Here is a 14,996-nt window from a genome sequence, read left to right as displayed (position 1 = left end):
ACAACAACAACAACAACAACAACAACAACAACAACAACAACAACAACAACAACAACAACAACAACAACAACAACAACAACAACAACAACAACAATCCTTTCTACTAAAGGCACCAGGCCTGAAATTTTGGGTGAGGGGACTAGTTGATTACATCGACCCCAGTGCTTGACAGGTACTTATTTCATTGACCCGAAAGGATGGCAAAGTCGACCTTGGCAGAATACTTCACCCAGCATGCTAACAACTCTGCCAACTTACTCCTCCCCCTCCTCCCCCTCCTAACAACAACAACAACAACAACAATAACAATGGTTTCAAGTTTTGGCACAACTCTAGTAATTTTGGGGAAGAGTGCGAGTCATTTACATCGGCCCTTAATGTTCAACTGATATGTATTTTATTGATCTCAAAAGGATGCAAGGCTAAGTGGACCTTGGCAGAATTTGAACTCAAGACGTTAAGACATGAAATGCTGCTAGACACTTCACCTGGCATGCTAACACTTTTGCCAGCTTAATAATAAAAATAATGATAATAATAATAATAATTTCAAATTTTGGCACAAGGCCAGCAATTTCGGAGGAGGGGGTACGTCGATTACGTCAACTCTGGTACTTGACTGGTACTTATTTTATTGACCTCAAAAGAATGAAAGCAAAGTTGAGCCCGGTGGAATTTGAACTCAAAATATAAGGACAGATGAAATGCTACTAAACATTTTGCCTGGTGTGCTAATGATTCTGCCAGCTTGCCATCTTAATAATGATAATAATAATAATAATAACGATAATAATAATAATAATAATAATGATAATGACGATAATATTAATAATAATAATAATAATAATAATAATAGTAATAATAATAATATGCCAAATTGTACTTCAAAATGAAGTGAAACATTTTCACTGTAACTCTAAAGACAATACAAAGCTCATACTTCAGTCACAAAATGATTGATCTGCCAACAAGATGAAGTCTATGGAGACAATTTATTTAATTCAATTCTCTGTCATCAAAGTAACCATTTCGCCTTTCAAAAGTTCCTTCCAAACCACATGAGAAATTCAAACCAAACCGTTCTGACATCTAAAGTATCATCAAGTAAGTAAGTGGTTAGAAATGATTTTAGATCAACTATTCTGTTTCAATGAAACAGGAAGTTACAAAAGACAGAATTCTTTCAAATAATGATTCAAAATGGTCCTGACAATAATGGTATCAAATGATATCAAATAAATTAAATAAAATATTAACACACACACATACACTTACACACACACATACACTTACACACACACATACACACAGACACACACATTAATTGGTAGAGTTTTTAGAGCATTGAATAAAAAAAATGCTTCAGTATTTGTTCTGACATTCTGCACTTTGAGTTCAAATCCTGTTGAGGTCAATGGACTATAACATGGGACCAGATGACTTGGGGTATTTGTCCTACCTTTCTGCATTTTGAGTTTGAAATCCCTAAATGGTCTACTTGGATGATAGAGATTAACGGCTTTGTAACCAGCCCACATAAGACTGCCTCTTGTCCTACGATAAATTTTTTGTTTTAAAGTGTCCTAAATTAAAATTTTCCATCAAAATTATATGCTAATTTATGTTCCAAGCACCAGCTTAATAAAAACAAAGCTTTTTTTTTTGCTAAATTCTTAATTATTATTTTCAAAATTAATTGCAATAAAGGCAGTGTATTTCAACTGAAATATGGTAATAAATGGGTTAATTCATGCCTGGTTTAATATCATCATCTTTCACCTTGGATACCTTCAGTAGGTATGCTTATTGATTTGCTGATACCTTCTTCTCTCCATCCATCTCTCCCTTCCCCCTCTCAGTCTCAGAGGCTCTCTAAAGGCTCTTGGACACTGCCTTTCCACCTGACTAAAAATTATAAAAAACACACACAGACACACACATGAAAACACAAATACACACATGTACATGAATATAAAAAGCATTGAAATATGTAATGTAAGATACATATAAGATGATAATTTGTTTTCAAATGTAGAAATGCCATTAGAACTGTAAATGCGGAAAAAATTGTCAACAAACAGCCATGAGACTCAAAAGCACATCTCTTGAAGACTCCAGCCAAGTGCTTTGCTATCAACCTAAACTGCCCACTGACAAATTAATCTACAAAGAGGTGTGGGTAATTTACTCAATATTTCTGTGTTCTAATGACATTTCTTTGTTTGAAAATAAATTATTATTTTAATTGTATCTTACAGTACACATTTCAATGCTTATAAAAACCAAAGGTTAGTTTGTTTATACTTATATACACATAGTTATATTTTCAGCTTTATAGTGTAAAGATTTGTGGATTAATTTGTCAGTGGGCAGTTTAGTTTAATGGTAAAGTACTTGGCTGGAGTTTTCAAGAGATGTGGAGATGAGTCCCATGGCTGTTTGTTGACAAACTATTCCACTTTGTTAGGGTAATTCACCCAATATTTCTGTCGTTCTAATGGCATTTCTGCATTTGAAAATAAATTATCAACAAATTATCAACAAATGAGTTACTGTTTTGCATTCAACTTTTAGTGACTACACAGGGTCAAATGATGTTACTGTTAACTGTCACCCAGGTCAGCCTTGGTCATTCGTAACTCAATCTGATCAAAGGCACTCCACTCATAACCAGTCTATGATTTTCTATGTATGACGGATGATACTGTCCAATATATCCTTCCACTTTTAAGACAGCCTGGTGTGATTTATAGGAGAGATATGGTTGTTATTTCATGGAGGCTGAGTGGACACATACACTCTTTTGTTGACTTGATGCTCAATCAAGAAAATTTAAGCTAACATAAGCACAATACAATGACAATAATAAGTTCTGTGGTGATGATCAGGTGGTCAGTAGTATGTCTGTCTGCCTGTCTGTCTCTCTCTGTCTCTATCTATTTGTCTGTCTCTGTCTATCTGTCTATCTCTCTCACTCTCTCTCATTATCTGTGTGAATTTGTATACCTGTTTAATGCTAACTGTTGAAAAAATAGAGTACTCAGTACCTTGGCAGAGATTAATAACATATTTTACATATATATATATATATATATATATATATATATATATATATATATATATATCTTTGAAATGCTTAGTTTTAGAATGGTGGCAGCTGATGAAGAAAATGTTCTCTATGTGGCCTGTGTGTTTTCTGTTCTCTGTTTATCATTTTGTCCACGTTTTTTTTTTTGCAACATCCTGTACCCAGATATGCATCTATATATACATGTAGATGTAGGTATGTACATACATGTACGTATATATGCATATACTCATTTATTATTTGTATTATATATATATCATCATCATCATCGTCATTATCATTTTAATATCCATCTTTCATTCTTGCATATATTGGATGGTTTGACAGAAACTAATGAGTGAAAGAACTGCGCTGAGCTCCAATGTCTATTTTGGTATGGTCTGCATCAGTATTGGCTGGGTGCCCTTTCTAACCCCAACCAGTTTACAAAGTATTTTGGGCACTTATTTCATGGCACACCAACGTCAGTGGGGTTACCAAATAACTCACAAGAGAAGCTATAATTCTTTCTGTTACTTTCATGAGCTAGTCCAAAAATTTGATACTTCTATAATTACTTCTCAAAGGCATCTCCTTTATCCTTGTATAAGTTGTGTATGATATCTTGTGTACAACATGATTAACTATTCAGGCATGACCAATTCCCCAAAATATATTTTAGTAATTTCTGATGAACCAAGGATTTTCCCTGTTTTCATATCCATAGTTGCTTTATCTATTATGCTTTATATTTATCTCTCTGTCTTGTATGTCTGTCTATCAGTCCATTTGTCAATCTAATTATCTGTGTAAAAAGGGGTAAAGACCCCCTTCGGTCATGTATGACCATCATGGTATTGCACCTAGAAAGTTACCTTCTAAGACAGACATCTGAGCAAGGTTGTTTATGGAAGACCAGCAGTTTTCCATGCGTACTAGCCTCTCCTCACCACGGCACCAGTGTTACCCAAGGGAAAAGCAAAGGCCAGTACAGCTTGGCACCAGTGACATCATAACTAATTTCTACAGCTGAGTGAACTGCAGCAATGTGAAATAAAGTGTTTTGCTCAAGAACACAACACACAGCTCAGTCCAGGAACTGAACTCACTACCCCATGATTGTGAACCTGACATTCTATCCACTGGGCCATGCACCTATCTTTGTATCTATATTTATTTGTATGTGTGCTTGTTCGTATGTATGTATATATTACATTATGCTGAGCATTAGACTCTCTTGTATCTTGACAATAGTAGCTTCTAATCTTGAACCAAACCCTTTTGTTGTATCTATTTTTAATGTCTCTTTTTTTCTGCTTGTGTTTTTCAGATTGTTTCCCTTCAGCTTGGGTATAATATTAAAAAGCTGTATTACAACAACAGAACCAACTTCACTAATTTGTTCTGTTTAAAATTTGTAAATGAGGACATGTGGTTACAAGTTTGTATATTCTTGTTTCTCCTAAGACAATCAAATTGTATGGAAAGCTACTATGTAAATGAAGAAGAACCTCCAGGAACATTTGTAGGGGATATTGCAGACAGTCTTCCCCAGCAAGACAAATCTAATATAGTTTTTGAAATGCTTCAGGGAAAAAGCAAAAATTTATTCCGTGTCACCAAGAGTGGAAAAGTATATACACTTCAAAAACTAGATGCAGAAGCTCTTTGTTCTTACAATGCAGAATGTTACAGAACACTTGATGTTACAATAAAAAGTGATGGCACTGTAAAATATGTCAGAGAAATTAAGATAATTATAAATGATATTGATGACAATAAACCCATATTTCCAAAGTCTGAAGTGAACCTTCATTTTTCTGAAGCTGATGGTAAAGGTATGAAAAAACCTATCATCAATGCTATGGATAAAGATATAAGCATACAAAACTCTGAAATCAAGTATGAAATAAATAAAGGTGATGATGCACCATTTTCCTTAGATATTTCTAAGAAAGTGGATGGAACATCTCAACTAAAAATAGTGTTAGATGAACAACTTGATCGGGAAACTAAAAATACACATATGATCCAAGTCATTGCCAAAGGTAGTAGATCTTCAGAAGAAGAAAGTATCTTAAAAATCAAAATTGATGTTTTAGATTTCAACGATAATCCTCCTGTCTTCATGCAGAAAAAGTACAATTTTTCCATAGGAAACACAGTGCGAAGTAACATGCCAATAGCAGCTGTTTCTGCAACAGATGCTGATTCTGGTATGAATAGTAAAATTTCATATCGGTTCAGCTCAAAAACATTAAAAGCTGCTGTATCACATTTTAAATTAAATGAAGAGTCTGGAGAAATCTTCCTCAATACACAAATTTCTAAAATGAAACAAAAAAGCTACCAGCTTTATATTGAGGCCACTGATGGAGGTAGCCCTGCTTTGAGTTCGGATGCAATAGTTTGGGTATTTGTGACTAATCAAGAGAACAATGCACCTCATATTGAAGTTAACTTTATTACTCAATCAAACAATACATTAACGATTTCAGAAAATATACCGGTGGATAGCTTCCTTGCATATGTAAAAATTAGTGATAATGATAAGGGGAAAAATGGTGATGTTCATTGTGGTGTAAAACATGATTATTTTTATTTAAAAGATGTAGACGAAAACAGATACACATTAAAACTGAAAAAGGAAGTTGACAGGGAGTCAACAACAAGTATGAGTTTTAAGATTACATGTCAAGATAAAGGATCTCCCCCTTTATCTGCAGAAAAGAAATTTTCTGTTCATATCGTAGATGTTAATGATGTACCACCACAGTTTACCAAGAGTTCATTTACATTTATAACATATGAAAATGGAGAGAAAGGCTTTCCTATTGGCTTTGTTAATGTTAGTGATCCTGATTCAGGGCCTGGCGGAGAAGTTAGTTATTCTCTTAAAAGTGAAACAAATAGAAACTTTCCTTTCCATATTTCTAATTTTGGATTTATATCAACCACCCAATCACTAGACAGAGAACAGTGTGACATTTATCGATTCAAAGTTTTAGCAAAAGACAATGGAACTCCTTCACTGACAAGCACAGCAAATATCACTGTTGAAATTGTTGATGTAAATGATAATGCTCCCTATTTTACCTTCCCCAGTAGAAATCTGTTCAATGTGGAGTTCAACTATTATCCAGGCAGTAGCAAGGAAATCACCACTCTAAGAGCTTCTGACAGAGACAGCCATGTAAATGCTTTCCTTAAGTATGAAATACTTGGAGGCAATGCTAAAAAGTTATTTAAAGTTAACCCATATACAGGAGTTTTGTCTTTTGCTCACACAGTTAACCAAAATGATGCTGGATCATATGATCTAAAATTAGCAGTCAAAGACAAAGGCAAACCAGTTTTATCAGCAACAACTACACTGAAATTGAAACTAACTGTTAGCAATAAAACATTAACAACATTTACAGCAGCATCAAAAATACCAGACAATAGCATTAATATAAATCTATTTATTATAATTATTGTGGCAGCTGTGATAGTATCTCTTGTTCTTGTCATCTCAATAACATTGTGCATAGTGAAAAGGAATGATCAAAGGAACATTCATTACAGTACAGTGATGAGCTCACCAAGGAAATACCCCCATACAAACAAACATATAGAATATTTCCATAAACAACTACCTCACTCGGATACACCAGTTACAATGCCTGTTATGTGCAGAAGGCAGTCTCTACCTGGATTTCAGTCAGATCATAACTGGAGTGATCCAGGAATACATTACCATACTCTAAAAGAAGGCAGAGTAAGTCATTAATTAACTTTTCTATCCTTTATCTTTTGTTTGTTTCAGTCATTGGGCAGCAGTTATACTGAAAGGTTTTAGTCAAACAAATTGACCTTAGTACTTATGTGCTTTTTAACTCTGGTCTTTAATCTTATCAGTCGCTTTTGCCAAACTACAAAGATTATGGGGGCATAAACAACCAACACCACTTTGAAGTGGGGTTGTCTTGTGGCAGTGGTCAGGTGACAAACACACACACACAAACACTCTCTCTTTCTCACACACACACACACACACATTCTCACACACACACACTGAGCTTCCACAGGGTTGCCATCTACCAAATTCACATTCAAGGCATTGGTTGGCTCAGGACTGTGGTAGAAGACACCTGTCCAAGACGTCATGCAAGCTGGACTGAACTAAAAACCAGATGGTTCCAAAGTGAGCTTCTTAATCACGCCAGCCATGCCTAGAACACTCATTGCTATACATTGGTGAAAATATTTTTCCACTCTTTATATTGTTTTTCTATTTCTTCTTTTGTTACATGTTATATCTTCTTGAATTTCTGCAACTTCTAGAATTTTTGATATTGCTTCCAGATTGGTGTGAGAATTTAGAGCTAAGGTGTTGTTTGAAATAACTTTTCAGCATCAAAGTACCTCACCTGTTTGCATGTATGCTTTTGATTTTAGCTTTAAATTGCACTGTGCTTTCTGCTTTCTCTGTTCATTTCATGGATTGACAAACGTCGTTATCATAAATGTATCAAGCTTGCAGATTCGTTGGTATATCAGACAAAAATATTGAATGGCATTTATTCTGGCTCTTTACATTCTGACATTAAATGCCACCATTGTCAACTTTGCTGTTCATCCTTCCGGGGGTTGATAAAAGAAGTACCAGTTGAGCAGTGTTGATGAAATCACTTAATAACCTTCCCCTAAAATTACTAATCTCGCGTCAAAATCCAAAACTGTCATTTTACATTTACTTTCCATGCCAGTGCCAGTTGGAGTGTCATCACAGACCAAATTATTTCTTACTGGGTATCCAATCAGCAGATTGCACATTTTTTTCATTTTTGGCTTTGTTTACGATTGGGTGCCCTTCCCAATATCAACCACTTTTCAGAGTAAGCTGGGTGCAATTTCTCATAGTACCAGCACTAGAGACACTGTCACATCCATGATTAGACCATTATGACCCAGGTGTATAGGGAAGTAGCAGTATAATGACAGAAAAAGAACCTGGATAGCTCTGAGAATGGAGCAACTGTGTGATGGTAGCAACAAAATGATAGTGATGAACTGTGGAGAGAAAGTGATAATAGCAATATAAGAGGGGCTAAATGCATTACAACCTAACTCGAAAGTTTTACTACTTATTCTCCAAATCTTTCAAGGGTTTTCTTGAAATATGTTTTTAACGCTTTCATATACTAACTTTCAGAATGATTTTTGAAAAAATTAGTTTTGCTCTGCTTGCATTTTCCATTTCTTACCAGTTATCACAAAATAAGAACTTATACAAAGTTCTTTTATTTGATTCTCATTATATATCTACACACCTGCTAGTTAAATTTCAGCTTCTACTTAGGCAGCTTTATAGGACTTGAACATTTAACACCCATATCTCATGATACCAAATCAACAGTTTGACAAATACACTTTCTTTTACAGACAAAATTCGAGCTATCAATCTTTTACCATTCCAAGCACTTATAGTCATACTGCTACAAATCAATGTTTAAGCCGATACATTAGCAACAAAATTCATAAAAAATTTCAACACAAATATTAGTTTGTCGGTTTTAGGACCAAATTGCTTATATGGATAAAAAATATACATTAATACTGTAAAATTGTAAATTGAAGCTTATGAATAAAACAGTAGAGACCTCCAAGTTGGTTTTTATAGCTTTTGATGGAAAGTTATTTTCTATAACTTTGAAATATAATGGCTCAAAATGTGACTGTTGAAAAATAACCTGGTCAAATTCTTTATTAGATTAATTAGTAATATTACATTTAATTAAATGTTGTGTGATTTGTTCACCTCAAACTTGTCTGATGTTAAAAGAGACAGTTAAATATTTTCAATATGTGAAGCTCTATTGTATTCATATTTAGTATGCAGAATGCACTTCCAATGTATTTTCCTTGAGACATATTGTTAGTATTACAAATGTGTGACGAGATTGCAAGATATAAAGTGTAATTTCTAACTAGGTATTCCTTCTGAAGCTGCCTGATAAGAATTTGGCACATGATGAAACAAAGCTGCATGCATCTATACATAAACATATATATTTAAATAAGATTTGATGAATGAAATATTAAAATTGTGGACCAGAAACTTGTAAGTTGTTGTTGTTGTCGATGCCATTGCACCTGACACTCCCCTAACATTACCATGTTTCAGTTCCAAATTTATTATTTCTGGTGTCATTTGGATAAATCTGCGAAACAATAGTTTTCTAAATGTCTCAATTTCTAATTCATGCTGCCCCAGTACAATCTGTTTTGGCTCGGTTGCCATACTGAACTGTTTAATGTTTTGGCTGATGAGTTTGCAATTAAATGCTGTCATAATCTGATGTTTAGAAGGAACTAATAATGACTCAAAGTGAAAGGAGACATTGTGAACAAGACAAAATAAAATGTATTAAATAACAACAACAACAACAACGACTATTATCGTTATCATTATTATTATTATTATTATTATTATTACTATTATCCTTATTATTACTACTACTAAGGTGGCAAACTGGCAGCAGCATTTTGTCTGTCCTTATGTTCTGGGTTCAAATTCCACTGAGGTTGGCTTTGCCTTTCATCCTTTCGGAGTTGAGTCAAATACCCCCCACCATGAACTTGCTGGCCATGTGCTAAAATATGAAACCATTATTATTATTATTATTATTTCTTTTTATCTCAGGTTTTTTTTGGAACTCCCAGAGTCTTGCATGTGTAGTGGGCTTGCTGCCTGCAGCCTATGGTACCATGCTATTTGTTCTTTTCAACTATCTAGTATTCTCCTCATTATTCTGGCCGTGCCAAGGAGGCAAACCTTTTGTAACAGTTCTGCTAGACACTCTAATCTGATTTCCTTTATATTCCTCTTGATACCCTCTGATACTGTCCCCAAGGAACCAACTATTTTCACCTTCTTCCTTTTCTATCGTCAGGCTATTTTGTACTTACGATGGTTGTATTTATCTATTATTTTATCTTCCTTCTTGTCCATTCGTAGGTCAAAGGGACATTTGACCACCACCAGATCTGGTCTGTTATGCTCTGGCATCTGATCTGTTTGGATTGGGGAATCCCAGAGGATTTTGCAAGTCTTTGACTCTGCCACTCCCTGCGGTTTGTGCTCATACCACGTTTTGCCTCTCTCTATCCCCCACTTTTCACACAGTTTCTAGTGTAGCACTTTCACTACCTCATCATGTAACCACAACTTGTAGTTTTGGGCAAGTCTAGGGCATTCATTCATGATATGGGCAATGATTTTGTTCACTCTATTACAAATGAGGTACAGCAGAGACACTTGCTCATTTCTAAGGTTGACCCTCCAATTCTTGATCAAAGCTTGGTCTTACACTTCAAGTCCAGTGCTGTCAGTCTCTTTTTTAGTGTTCTTTTCTTCAGCCAGTTTTACCTGTTTTCCAGCAACTTCATTTGTGGCTACAGGAAATTGATTGTGTAGTCCCTTTATTGTGTAATATTTCTTCATGTCCTTTCTGTATTTCTTCCTTTGTTTTCCCTTTGTTCTCTGCTTTCAGTACTCCCTCATTGCTAACTGACACTAGCAAGTTTCCTTACTTTGAGATAGGTATCTCATTATGCTCCTGAGCTCAATATGTACACAGTCTTCCACACTCATAGGTGTCCTTTTGCTCTCTTCATGTACAGACGATCAGTGTGTGAATGTGGATGATGAGCTCCATGCATCGTTAGGATCTTGCTTGTTTTCCTGTCCATCTTCTTTTACTTTTCTATCCACTTCATGATTCCAGTGCCATACCAAACTTCTGTGATTGTGTGAGAGTTTATTGCCGAAATTACATATCTGGCATTCAGCTTTGAAGTCAATATTTTTCTCACTCACCATGGGTACTCTTTCTTTGTCTTTTCTTCCATATCGTTGTGTTTAATTCCATCTGCCTCAAGTATTCCCAGGTATTTATAACTGAATTCAGGTTCAATAGCCTTCATCACCATTTGGCATATATATGCATTCTGTCCTGACAAGCTTTTCTTGTCTCATCACCATTGTAGCACATTTTGAGAGTCCAAACTCCATTTTGTTATCATTTGAGAAAATCCACACAGACTAGACTACGCTGTCCAGTTCTGCCTCACATTTTGTGAAGGGCTTCAAGTCATCCATAAATTGCAAGTGGAACAGTTTTCCCTTACTTCTTTCAGATCATACCCCAACTTTGTCTTCAATACTATTTCACTCAAGAGGATCATCTGAACACAAAGATCAGTGGGGGACGCACTGTCTCCCTGGAAGCTTCCTCTCTTGATTTTCACCTCTCTTGTTACCTAATTCCCTGCTGATGATTCAGTTCTACAAAATTTCATACTATTCCATATAAGGCTTCTCATGCTTTCCGCTACTCCATACATTTCCATGGTTCTTGTTATCCAGGAGTGTGATATCATATCGTATGCTTTATGATAGTCAATCCACGCCATGCTCAGGTTTGTGTGTCTTCTCTTGCAGTTTCTGATAAAATTAGATTAACAATTAACAACTGATTTTTCATTCCATGGCTACTCTTCCTACCAGGCAAGTGCTTAGTAGGGTTACCTGACTGTGTAACAATCAATAGCACTGAAAGGGACCTGACATATTTTCACTGTTATTATAACAATTACCACTACCATCAACACCACCGTCATTATCATTACAACTACAACAATTAGTAGCATTAATATTGGCACAATTACTATCTCTATTATTGTTGTTATTATTATTATTATTATTATTATCATTATCATTATTATTGTTATTATTATTATTATTATTATCATTATCATTATTATTATTATTATTATTATTATTATTATTGAGTGAGAGACCAGTGCATGCCATCAAAGTGACACTGGGGTAAAATACACAAAGCCCAGTATACCCATCATGACTACCCTTCTGATAAGGGTACACTAAACACATGCATCATAACCATATGTGGGTGACATGGTGATCTCATATCAAGATAAACAGTACATGACCTCACAAGTGGGGCCCAGTTAGAATTTTCTTCACATGGAGTAGCCCATCCCACTCAAAAGGTCATTTTAGTTTTCATAGGGTTTTCAGAGAATCAGGTGTTTGCAAGTTGACAGTATTTTTCTAAGGACATGGGCAGTACCCATTAGAAAAATGTCTTAGTTCTGATGCCATGAGGGTTTCCTGGTATTTGGTCATAATGTTTAAGAGCACCATTTGGTACTGTCTCCAAAGTTCCAATGATTACGTTGTTGTTGTTGTTGTTCTTCTTCTTCTTATTATTATCATTATTATTATTATTATTATTATTATATGAAATCTCACAGCTTATTTTGCTGGGTGTGATGGAAAGTGTCAGCTGTCCACAGCCAGCAGACTATGGTGACACTTGTTTACTGGTCATCCTGCAAGAACCCTGCAAGGAATTCTTGCAGTTCCAAGCAATGCTGATTTTTGTCGGTGTTCTACCTTCACACTTGCTCCGATCTTTTTCAGCCACGTTGGTAGTTGAACGCTGATACTTCCAAGTGTCCCAATTACTATTGTTATCACGTCTACTCTCTTCATTGACCACAACCTTCATATTTCCCACTTTAAATTGTCATAGCTGTTTATTTTTACTCCCTCTTTCACATTGATCCTGTTGTTACTGGGGCATGCAATGTTGATTATCATATATGTTCTTCCTTTTTTTTTTTCACCACAACAATGTCTGGTCAGGTGATCACACTGGATCATTACATCTCACAGTATCTTACAATCCTCATTTTCGGTGACTCCTTCTGGGGTTTGCTCATACTACATCTTTGCTCTTTGTAAGTCGTAATTGCCACAGAGCTCCCAATAGATAATTCTTGCCACATTGTCATGACGTCATTTATATTCACATTGTGCCAATTTCGGGCATTCACTAATGATGTGCCATACCATTTCACCCCTCTCACAACACATTCTGCATTTGTCACTATCGGCAGTGTTGTCAATTCTGCACTTCATAGAATTGGTCCTCATCATCAAAATCATAGTTGTCATCGTCATCATCATCATCATCATCACCATTATTATTATTATTATTATTATATTATTATTATTATTATTATTATTATTGTTGTTGTTAGGATTGTTATTATTATTGTTATTATTATTATTATTATCATTATTATTATTATTGTTATGATTATTGTTATTATTATTATTATCATTATCATTATCATTATTATTATTATTATTATTATTTTTATTATTATCATCATTATTATTTATTGTCTATTTGTGAATACCAACAACAGAAATGTGTACTTTTTAAGTTTAGAGTCATTACCAGATAGGCATAAATAAATAAACAAATAAAAGAAAAAATAAACAACCAACCAAACAAATAAATAAATAAATAAATAAATAAATAAATAAATAGATAGATAGATAGTATGTCTATCAAAGGTATCTAATAGCCACAGTTGAATTAATGCCCTGCATCAAGAGAGAACTACATAGTATTACGGTTCATGGATGTATTTAAAGTCTCCTTCTATAGGCAGAGTTTGTGTGTCTGCAAGCAAATCCCATGATACTTCTTACATGTCTAGCGATAAAAGAAATGCATAAATTCTAACATTCTAACTGTAAAACAACTGATGTCTAACTTCACATAAACTCTTTTAGTTTCAAGATATTTCACTTCGTGTGAAGCTAGAAAATTGATTGTAAAAATGAAAGAAAAAAAATAGAGAGCTATTTACTCTACTTACAAACAAACATATTTCTTCCTATGATCAATGAGATTTTATGAATCGTTACAAATCTCATAAACTCCTCTACCTTAAACATAAACCAACAACTACAGTATTACTCATTACTCTCCCTGCCTTCAGTGTTGATATTGGGTGTTATTTTTTTTCTCCTATACGACAAGGCTTCTTTCCTAAAGTATCTCTGTGAGGTGCAGAATTTCACTTCACAGCCTCATGGCTGTTAGATCCACTGTTGTGGATTGGCAAATGGAAATAATTGTTCAGAAATCCAACATATATACATACATATATATAAAAAAAGGAAAAAAAAAATGGAACAAAAGCATAACGGGCAACAGCAAAACATCTGAACAGTTAGACAATACAAAAAAGGACAGGAAAAAACAAGGACGGGTCACTCGGAGCTTTCTATACTCAGTCGAGTTCTAGATTATCTACAGAGTTTCTACAGTTGGATACCATTCCTAACGCCAACCACTCCGAGAGTGTAGTGGGTGCTTTTACGTGCCACCAGCACGAAGGCCAGTCAGGTGGTACTGGCAATGGCCATGCTCAAAATGGTGTATTTTACATGCCACCTGCACAGGAGCCAGTCCAGCGGCACTGGCAACGATCTGGCTCGAATGTCTTTACACATGCCATCGGCACAAGTGCCAGGAAGGCAATGCTGGGTACAGGTGCCATGACGATTTCTATATATATATAAAGTAACAAGCTGAGATACTACTGACAATCCAATGATATATATACAAAGAGCTTCATTCAGTTTCTGCTTACCAAATCCACTAACAAAGCTTTGGTCAGCCTGAGGCTATAGTAGAAGACACTTGCCCAAGGTGCTACACAGTTGGACTGAACCTAGAGCCATTTAGTTGGGAAGCAAGCTTCTTACCACACAGCCATCATCAATTTAGTTAAAAATGGAGAAGACAAGTTGTTAAAATATATAAGAGAACTCTCTTACAAAATTCTCTTATATATTTTAACAACTTGTCTTCTTCATTTTTAACTAAATTGATGAGCTTTATGGAACTTCTTTCCATAAAATCACCACACATCATATACAAGTATTACTTTCATATCTTCACAAATTTATGCCTGTAAACTACTAGCAAAATATGAAGAATCAGCATTAGAAATCTTTTCTGGAAACCTCCAAATTAAAGGATGAATCTACATT

General features: G+C 34.9%; 1 protein-coding gene across 1 annotated transcript in view; it reads left to right on the top strand.

Annotated features, from left to right (window-relative positions):
- The window catches only part of LOC106883187 (protocadherin beta-13), an 88,643-nt gene that overhangs the window by 57,655 nt on the left and 15,992 nt on the right, over nt 1-14,996 (top strand). The window contains exon 2 of the mRNA XM_014934107.2: nt 4,398-6,827. Coding sequence (XP_014789593.1) covers nt 4,497-6,827 — 2,331 coding nt within the window. The 5' untranslated portion in view covers nt 4,398-4,496. The remainder of the gene's footprint in view (nt 1-4,397; nt 6,828-14,996) is intronic.

This window comes from Octopus bimaculoides, chromosome 14, assembly GCF_001194135.2.
Source record: "Octopus bimaculoides isolate UCB-OBI-ISO-001 chromosome 14, ASM119413v2, whole genome shotgun sequence".
Classification (NCBI taxonomy): Eukaryota; Metazoa; Mollusca; class Cephalopoda; order Octopoda; family Octopodidae; genus Octopus; species Octopus bimaculoides.
This window is presented reverse-complemented; position numbering and strand designations above follow the sequence as displayed.